This window comes from Perognathus longimembris, chromosome 27, assembly GCF_023159225.1.
Source record: "Perognathus longimembris pacificus isolate PPM17 chromosome 27, ASM2315922v1, whole genome shotgun sequence".
Classification (NCBI taxonomy): domain Eukaryota; kingdom Metazoa; phylum Chordata; class Mammalia; order Rodentia; family Heteromyidae; genus Perognathus; species Perognathus longimembris.
This window is the reverse complement of record NC_063187.1, coordinates 7,250,494-7,259,808: the sequence shown is the minus strand read 5'-3', so window position 1 is coordinate 7,259,808 and position 9,315 is coordinate 7,250,494. Positions and strand designations below refer to the sequence as shown.

At 49.1% G+C, this 9,315-nt stretch overlaps 1 protein-coding gene across 1 annotated transcript; it reads left to right on the top strand.

Annotated features, from left to right (window-relative positions):
* The first annotated feature begins 1,038 nt into the window (after positions 1 to 1,038).
* On the top strand, positions 1,039 to 7,512 carry LOC125342879 (C-type lectin domain family 12 member A-like). The gene is made up of 6 exons (XM_048335202.1): positions 1,039 to 1,129; positions 3,359 to 3,460; positions 4,189 to 4,344; positions 5,771 to 5,922; positions 6,412 to 6,521; positions 7,241 to 7,512. The coding sequence occupies exons 1-6, from the start codon at positions 1,039 to 1,041 to the stop codon at positions 7,407 to 7,409; spliced, it is 780 nt and encodes a 259-aa protein (XP_048191159.1). The 3' UTR covers positions 7,410 to 7,512.
* The last annotated feature ends 1,803 nt before the right edge of the window (positions 7,513 to 9,315 follow it).

The window sequence follows — 9,315 nt, the reverse complement described above, 5'->3', positions numbered from 1 at the left end:
AACCCTTTAGAAATATCCTTTTGCGTAATAAAGCCAATCAATGTGCACAGGCGGGTTCCAGTGGTGTAACTACTTGGCCCCATGACTTATCGTTTAGCAATATGGATACCAGGGTGCTGAACTATCACTTGGGGTGAGGGGGATCTTCAAGAGAAGAGGCAGGGAGAGGAAGGGTAGACAGACTCAGCCATGACACTCAATGTCCATGTGTAAGAATGGGTCTCGAGGGGAGGGTTGGGGTGGGATCTGGGGGAAGGATGAACGTGTCGACACAGATCAAGCTACATCGTCCTTACACACTGACACGTGGAACTGAAATCCCCCCCCCCCAAAACGTACAGGTGTGTTCACCCCCGGCAAGGCATATATGAAAAACCCCAAAGTGAAGTAAGTCTGTGTCGAAAAGTCCATGAGACTCTTTATCGTCAATTACCCAGCAACAAGCCAGAAGTGGGGCAGTGGCTCAAGTTGGCATGTCTTGAGCAAAAAAGGCTATGTGAGAGTGCCCAGGCTCTGAGTTCAAGTCCTACCCCCCCCACACACATCCCAATAAAACCCAATAACCAGAGGCACTAATTTGTGAGCAAGGTAAGCTAGTGACTCATGCCCGTTACCCTAACTACTCAGGAGGCTGAAACTCGGAGGATCCTAGTTCAAAGCCAACTGAGACAGATAAGTCCTCCAGACTCCACCTCCAGCAAAAAATCTGGGCTGGGAGGCCTGGCCTGCCTCAAGTGGCAGAGCACCAGCCTTGAGCCAGAAAAGTGGAGGGAGGCCTTGAATTCAAACCCCGCTCCCAACCGAGACGAAACCAAAAACCTACGTCCTGCACCAGGCAGCTGTGGAAAGGAGGAAGAGGAAGCGTTTGATGAAACATGGTGGCGTTGGCCACAGGCGCGCATTCCCGCAGGAGAGCGCAGATGAGTGGTTTCTCGGCACAGAACCCGGCTTGGGAGGCTTGGCTTCTGCTTTTGGTCGCCAAGTGCGCACTTCCACATTCTGCCCTCCATTCGACGGTCAGCGCTTCCTTCTCCCTCCATGTCTGAAGAAGTCACCTACGCCGATCTCAACTTCCAGTGTTCGGCTGAGACAAAAACCGTCAAGGAGTTTGACAAGGTGAAGACGACAGGTAAGGACTGGGAGTTCTGGGTGGCTGTGGGGGGGTGGGTGATGGGAAGGAGCCATCTTAGGGTTCAGTGAATGGATCTGGTTTTTTAGTCAGTGTGGATGTTGATGACACCTCCCAAAAGGCACCTCGCTTTTTTTCTTTTTGAAGCACTGGCTTTGTGAAATGACACAACCACGAACACGCTCCGCAATAGGACCATCGAGGCACAGGAGAGGGTTTGGAAATGGCTGCGTTGTGTCCCGTGTTCCATTTCTGGGGATCGAGCCGATAGGTTGTCCAGGAAAAGCCGTCTTTTCATTTCTCTGATTCTCTTCCTTCTCGTGTCATTTGTCTTAGAGAGGGACAAGAAGGAGGACACTGGCAGGGACAACGGGCGCAGAGAGACACAGAGACGGACAGACTGAGGCAGAGACAGACAAGAGACGGAGGGAGACAGAAAATACAGACGGGAACCGAGAAAGAGAGAGAGGAACAGAGACAGAGAGAGAGAGAGAGAGAGAGAGAGAGAGAGAGAGAGAGAGAGAGAGAGAGAGAGAGCTACAATGAGAGATGGACAGAAAGAGACAGAGAAAGACAAAGAGATAGCGAGAGAGACAGACAGAGGGACAGAGGGACAGACAGAGGGACAGAGGGACAGACAGAGGGACAGAGCACTGAAGAGAGAGAGAGAGAGATGTGGTATTTTTTTTTTTTTTTTTTTTTTTTTTTTTTTGCCAGTCCTGGGCCTTGGACTCAGGGCCTGAACACTGTTCCCTGGCTTCCTTTTGCTCAAGGCTAGCACTCTGCCACTTGAGCCACAGCGCCGCTTCTGGCCGTTTTCTGTATATGTGGTGCTGGGGAATCGAACCTAGGGCCTCGTGTATCCGAGGCAGGCACTCTTGCCGCTAGGCTATATCCCCAGCCCCGAGATGTGGTATTTTTTACAGCCTGTAATGTTCAAAGATGGAAGCTCTCTGCGTGTCTGGTGGGTTCTACCTGTGCTGGGACTTGAACCTAAGGCCAAGGCGGGCTCTCACTTGGCTTTGCCCGGGCTGGCTTTGGGTCTCGATGCTCAGATCTCGGCCCCCCCGAGTGGCTGAGCCTGGCCTGAACGCCGCTCCTGAGTTTATGCTTCTGACCTGGGCGAACGTCTCGACCCTGTGGCTGTTTTCAGGGAGGGTGATTTTAATTTCCCTCTGTCTCAAGACACCAGGCTTCTTCTTCTTTCGTGTTGTTTTGTTTTCTTCCCTTCTCTCTGGTTACGGTTATTTCGGCATCAACTGGGAGGCGTAAGATGGATTTCCTGTGTTTCAGAAGTGTGGTTACACTACCAGGTTTTACTACGAATATAGTTGCTTGAAATAGCCTTGCTAGACCCAGATTGATGAGAGGTGATGGAATGATTTAAGAATAATTCACTAGGGGGCTGGGGATATGGCCTAGTGGCAAGAGAGCTTGCCTCCTATACATGAGGCCCTGGGTTCGATTCCCCAGCACCACATATACGGAAAATGGCCAGAAGTGGTGCTGTGGCTCAAGTGGCAGAGTGCTAGCCTTGAGCAAAAAGAAGCCAGGGACAGTGCTCAGGCCCTGAGTTCAAGGCCCAGGACTGGCAAAAAAACAAACAAACAAAAAAAACAAGAATAATTCACCGTGGGCTGGGAGTGTGGCTCAGGGGTAGAGTGCTCGTCTAGCACGCACGAAGCCCTGGGTTCGATTCCTCAGCACCACAGACACAGAAAAAGCCGGAAGTGGCGCTGCGGCTCACGTGGTAGAGCGCCAGTGTTGAGCTCAGGGACAGTGGCCCCGAACAAGAAGAAACGTTAGTGCTATGGTTTTTGTTGTTGTTGTTGGTGGTGGTGGTCATGGGCTTTGAACTCTGAGCCTGGTGAGTTTTCAGCTCAAGGCCAGCACCCAGGCTGGCTTTGAACCGCGATCCTCAGCTCTCAGCCTCCTGAGTCCGCTGGCATAGAGGGTGGGGGCCACTGGGATTCTGGCTGATTTTCTTTATTATTCCATCTTGAAGTCGCTGTCGAAAGGGTTTCCATTCGCGGGTCACTTTGGGACTACGTCTTGATCAGAGGATTTTGGTGTTGTTTTGGGTGTGTGTGTGTGCGTGTGTGTGTGTCCTGGAGTGTGTAACACATGAGCTCCTTCCACAGGTTGCACAGTGGGAGAGAAGGAAGGGCCAGGTGAATGAGTGGAGCCGAGCGCGGGTTCTGAGGCCTCTCTTATTTTCGTATTCCACAGTGGTTCCGGCCACTTCCCACGCCTGGGTTAAAATCGCCTTGGGCCTGTCTCTCCTCTTCCTTCTCCTGCTCTTCATCGCACTAGGAATCTTGGGGAGCGTGAGTATGTAACACCCCCTTTTTGCGTGTGTGTGTCTATGTGGCCGGTCGTGGGACTTGAACTCAGGGCCTGGGCGCTGTCGCTGGGCTTTTGCTCAAGGCTGGCGCTCGACCCCTTGAGCCACAGCGCCATGTCTAGCTGTTTGCTGGTTTCCTTGGAGATCAGAGTCTCACGGACTTTCCTGCTCAGGCTGGCTTTGAACCGCCATCCTCAGAGCTCAGCCTGCTGGGTAGCTGGATGACAGGCGGGAGCCACCGGCTCTTGGCTCAGAGCCTAGCACTCTTGCTCACAGTTGACATTTGGCCATTTACACCCGTGTCTCCTGTTCCTCCCTCCCCACCCCCCACCCCGCTTTTTTTTTTTTTTTTTTTTTTTGGCCAGTCCTGGGCCTTGGACTCAGGGCCTGAGCACTGTCCCTGGCTTCCTTTTGCTCAAGGCTAGCACTCTGCCACTTGAGCCACAGAGCCACCTCTGGCCGTTTTCTGTATATGTGGTGCTGGGGAATCGAACCCAGGGCCTCATGGATACGAGGCAAGCACTCTTGCCACTAGGCCATATCCCCAGCCCACCACCCCCGCTTTTTGAAGGTATGACTTGTACAGAACAACTTTTACAGTCATGATATGGAAGGTTTATATATGTTTCTTTTTTTGATTCTCTCTCTCTCTTTCTCTCTCTCTCTCTCTCTCTCTCTGTCTCTTTCTCTCTCTCTCTCTCTGTTTGGATTTGAGTTTACAAACTGCAAAATGTCCAAGCTGAACTTCAGAGAAATGTGTCTCTATACCAAATGGATAACCTAACTCATTCCGAGAAGATCCAGAGCCTCTCTAGCGCGGTGCAAACGCTGGCCACCCGACTCTGCCGTGAGCTACACACCACGGGACGAGGTAAGAGCTGCGGATGACACCGTGACCTAACTAAGCATCGTTTCCCTAGCCAGCGTGCTAGATGGTGAGACAGCTTGAACTCGGAGCCTGGGCTCTGTCCCTCAGTGGGTTCTGCTCTACCACGTGAGCCACAGCTCCTCTTCCAGTCTTTTTGGTGGTTCATTTGTGATAAGAGTCTCACAGAATTTCCCGCCTGGGCTGGCTTTGAACTGAGACCCCAGAGGGGCTACGCGGAGGCTGTTCAGCACCGGGTGGAAAGCCAGCTCCACCCAGCAAGGCACCAGGATGTCTGTGATAAATTTAATAAAGCACTTAGACTCAGTCTCCTTGCTTCAGAGCTAAGCATAGTCCGTGGCATTGGCGAAAATAATAACAACTAAACAACACCGGATTACCCAGGTTTAATGATTATGCCAGAGTCTTAAGATTCTATGCATCGGCTGGGGATATGGCCTAGTGGCAAGAGTGCCTGCCTCGGATACATGAGGCCCTGGGTTCGATTCCCCAGCACCACATATACAGAAAACAGCCAGAAGGGGCGCTGTGGCTCAAGTGGCAGAGTGCTAGCCTTGAGCAAAAAGAAGCCAGGGACAGTGTTCAGGCCCTGAGTTCAAGGCCCAGGACTGGCCAAGAAAAAAGAAAGAGAAAAAGAAAAGACTATATGCATTTTCTTTCATCTGCAGTTTTACTAAGGTATAATTAAATCAATTTACTTAAAAAATTTTATTATGGGGGCTGGGGATATGGCCTAGTGGCAAGAGTGCTTGCCTCGGATACATGAGGCCCTGGGTTCGATTCCCCAGCACCACATATACAGAAAACGGCCAGAAGTGGCGCTGTGGCTCAAGTGGCAGAGTGCTAGCCTTGAGCAAAGAGAAGCTAGGGACAGTGCTCAGGCCCTGAGTTCAAGACCCAGGACTGGCAAAAAAAAAAAAAAAGAAAAAAATTTTTATTATGACAAAGGTTATGTGAAATCGCAGTTTACTATTAAGACCAGTAAGTGGTAGATAGGAAAACACCCTTCTCTACAGATGGTCCCACTTCAAAATTTCAGCCAGTAAAAGCCAGGCATGGGTGGCTCAAGCCTGTATTCCCAGCTACTGAATCGGTTGAGTTTTGAGGATCACGGTTCAAAGCCAGCTCATGCAGAAGTCTGTGAAACGCGTATCTACAGTTAACCAGTAAAAATCCAGAAGTAGAGTTGTGATTCACCGGGTAGGGGATCAGCCCTGAGTGACAAAGCTAAGGGAGAATATGAGATTCCCAATCTCAAGCTCCAGAACTGGCGCAAAATGAAATTAAAAAAAAAAAAATTAGCAGAAGAAACCGCAGTAAACGTGGTCAATGTCCTATAGAGATGAGAGGAAATAATAAGAGGACCGAAGATTTCTATGCATCCCACAAATAAAGGATGTTTTCCTTCCAGGGGTCAAATGCAAACCTTGTCCACAGGGTTGGATGTGGTTTACAAATAGATGTTACTCTCCACTACGTTCTCCTGACACGTGGGAACAAAGCAAGAAGTCCTGTGCTCGCCAGAATGCCAGCCTGCTGAAGATTGACAACGAGGATACACTGGTAACTCTCCGAGTTTTACTTTCAGTTAGAAAGGAAATCGTATTTTCTACTGCAGAATAAGAAGAGGTTATAATCGCAGCTACTCAGGAGGCTGAGATCTGAGGATCGGGGTTCAAAGCCAATCTGGGCCGGAAAGTCTGTGAGACTCTTACCCTCAAAGAACCACCAGGAAACAGGAAGTGGAGCGGTGGCTCAAAGTGGTAGAGCGCTAGCCTTGAACAAAAGAGCTCAGGGACAGCGCCCAGGTCCTGAGTTCAAGTCCCAGGACTGGCAAAAAACCAAACCAAAACAAAACAAAAAGCCAGAAGTGGAGTTGTGGCTTCTAGTTTTTTGGGTGTTTTTTTTTTTTTTTTTTGCTGGTTCACTGGAGATAAGAGTCTCACTTTCCTGCCTTGGCTGGCTTTGAACCCTGAGTTTGAGATCTCAGTCTCTGGACCCGCTGGGATGACAGGTGGGACTAACTGAACACAGAGCATCTTTGTTTTTTAGGCATTTGTAAAGTCCTGGCAGTCATCTGGGTATCTATATAATATTTGGCTTGGAGTGTCTCCTAAGAAAGACTATAAGATGGTGGAACTGAGTGTTAAGCCTTCTATCTGGTATGTTTCTATTATTTTTTCTTTCATTGTTTTAAGTCTATTTTTTTTTAAACTATGAAACCTTTCGACGATGGTAGATCATTGAAAGACCCTTAAATATACCTGCTGTGTCAGCTTCTTTAATAGAAGTAATCATGCAAAACATTTTCACATAGCCTGGCATTGGTGGTTCACTCCTAGAATCCCAGCTACTCGGGAAGTTGAGATCTGAGGAGCCCAGTTCAAAACCAGCTCCAGCCTGAAAGTCTGTGAGACACTTCTCTCCAATTAACTACCGAAACAAGCCAGAAGTGGCGCTGTGGCTCAAGTGGCAGAGTGCTAGCCTTGAGCCAAAGAAGCTCAGGGACAGTGCCCAGGCCCTGAGTTCAAACCCCAGGACTGGCAAAAAATAAATAATTAGAGGATAAATGGAGAGAGATAACAGTGAATGTAGTCCTAACATTCAATGTCCCTGTGTGAAAATGGAACCGGGTGACTTGAGGGAGAGAGAGACAGGCAGAACAATGGATGAAGGGGTTACATGCATCAGTATGCATTGTACTCACAAACCGATATGGTGAATCGAAATCCCCTTGGCAGTCCGTGATTTCAACACGGACTCGAATTTCTCTTAGCGCAGACTTCGGGGGGCAATCCTGTCAGGTAGTAAAAGTCATTTTTGTGTGTATCTATGTCAAGTATTTGCCTTCTGAAGTATTTTCCTGGTTTTCCTCCTTCAGGTCGGAAAGCAACGTAACTGACTTAAATGGGATGAATTGTGGATATCTGCATGGATTGTACATTTATTATATGTCCTGCACTCGTGAAGCCAATGCTATCTGTGAGAAAATGGAAGCTTCAGTACAAGTAGAAAGCGTGCTAAGTATAGCTCAGGGTGAAAGTTTGTAGTTGGTAAAATTTATTTTGCTTCACATCCTGTCCTGCAATTGGAAAAACCTTGAGGTTAGCCTGCTGGCTCACACCAATGGAATAAAAAAAATTTCTATGGCCAGATTTCGACCTCTCTGAACGTTTAAATCTTTCGATTTCCATCTTGCTTCTCATCGGTTGAGTGTAAGATAGCGAGTCATTACCAGACACCAGTGGCTCACGCCTGTAATCCCAGCTCCGCAGGTGAGATCCGAGGATTGAGGTTCAAGGTCAACCCCGGGCAGCAGCAAAGTCAGTGAGATGTTTATCTCCACTCGAACCAACACAACCCTGCGCGTGGAACTGCGGCTCAAGCGGCAGAGAGTTAGCCTTAAGTGGAATAAAATAAAATAAAATTTAAAAAGCTCAGGAATAGCACCTAGGTCCTGAGTTCAAGCCCCAGGGCTGGCACATGAAAAAGAAAGTAAGTCATACTGAACCGCAACCTACAGCCCAGAACTCTTTAGCATCGGGACAGTCTTTCCTATGATTTATCTATTTGTTCCTCCATCCATCCATCCATCCATCCATCCATCCATCCATCTGTCCGTCCATCCATGTCAGCCGTGGGGCTTGAACTCTGGGCCTGGGCACTGTCCTTGAGTTTTCTCTTTTGAGTGCAAGGTAGATCCTAAGAGGAAGGAAGAAAGAGAAGGAGAGATAGAAAGAAAGGAAGAGGAAGGAAGAAGGAAAAAGAAAGAAAATGGGAAAGAGGAAAGGAAGGCGAAGTTCAGATCATGGCGCCATCTTTGTTACCATCTACCTCCGGCTGCTACACCCCCAGAGTCCCCTTCTGTACCCCCTGACACCATCCAGGAGCAGGTGATCTTTTTCCCCCCTGCCAATTAAAGAATTAAAAGGCAGGGAATTATTGAAGGCAAGCAGAGTACATGTATCCAGAAAGCGAGGGAAGCAGAGACTCTCTCCGTGAGGTCAGAGGCCCAGAGAGGAGTCATGGTGGCCCCTTGAAGGCCAGCTTATATAGCACTCCCGTAGCCCCGCCCCTGGGCTTGGTGCTGATTGGCTGATAGCTTGCGCATGTGTCACCCTGCATCTTGGCATTGGTTGAGCTGACACCCAGGGCATCATGGGAAGACGCAGCGGTTCGAGCAGGAGCCCAAGGCATTATGGGAACAAGAAGCACCATATTGCACACGTATTGTCTGCCACATGTTATGTCTGCCATTTTTGTTGTTGTTCCTATCATCCCTGACCTCTCCCCCCACCCCCACCCCACTTTCTCTTGCCCCAGCAAGAACTGAAAGTTCTGGAAAGCAGAAACCCAAAGGAATTTGATTTAAGACCAAATTTGATGGGGGTGGGGGTGCGGGTGGGAAATGAAGATCTTACCTAGGAGCCATGAAATCAAAGCCCCTCTCTCTTCTCTATAGAATTAAGACGACTCTGACTTTAGACTTCTCCTCCCCCCCCCCCCAACGATTTCAACAAAATCAGCTGCAAGTTTTTATTGATTGATTGATTTTATTTGGTGTGGTCCCGAGTCTTGAACTCAGGGGCTGGACGCCGTCCCTTTCTTTTTGTTCTAGTACTGGGACTTGAACTCGGGGCCCTGTGCACTCCCTCAAAGCGAGCGCTCTACCCATTGAGCTACATACACCTCCACATTTGGCTTTTGGCTGGTTCATTGGAGATCAGAGTCTCATTGGACTTTCCTGCCCCGGGCTGGCTTTGAACTGCCATCCTCAGATCTCAGCCTCCTGAGTAGCTGGGATGACAGGCGGGAGCCACCAGCCCCCTGCCTTCCCCTGCTGTTCTTGAACGAATTAAATCCATCCGGCAGTACAGAATAACAGAACACACGAACACACGTGTTAGGAAAACAAGGCCTTCAACTTGGATGAGAAAATTTGAGATTATAGGTACA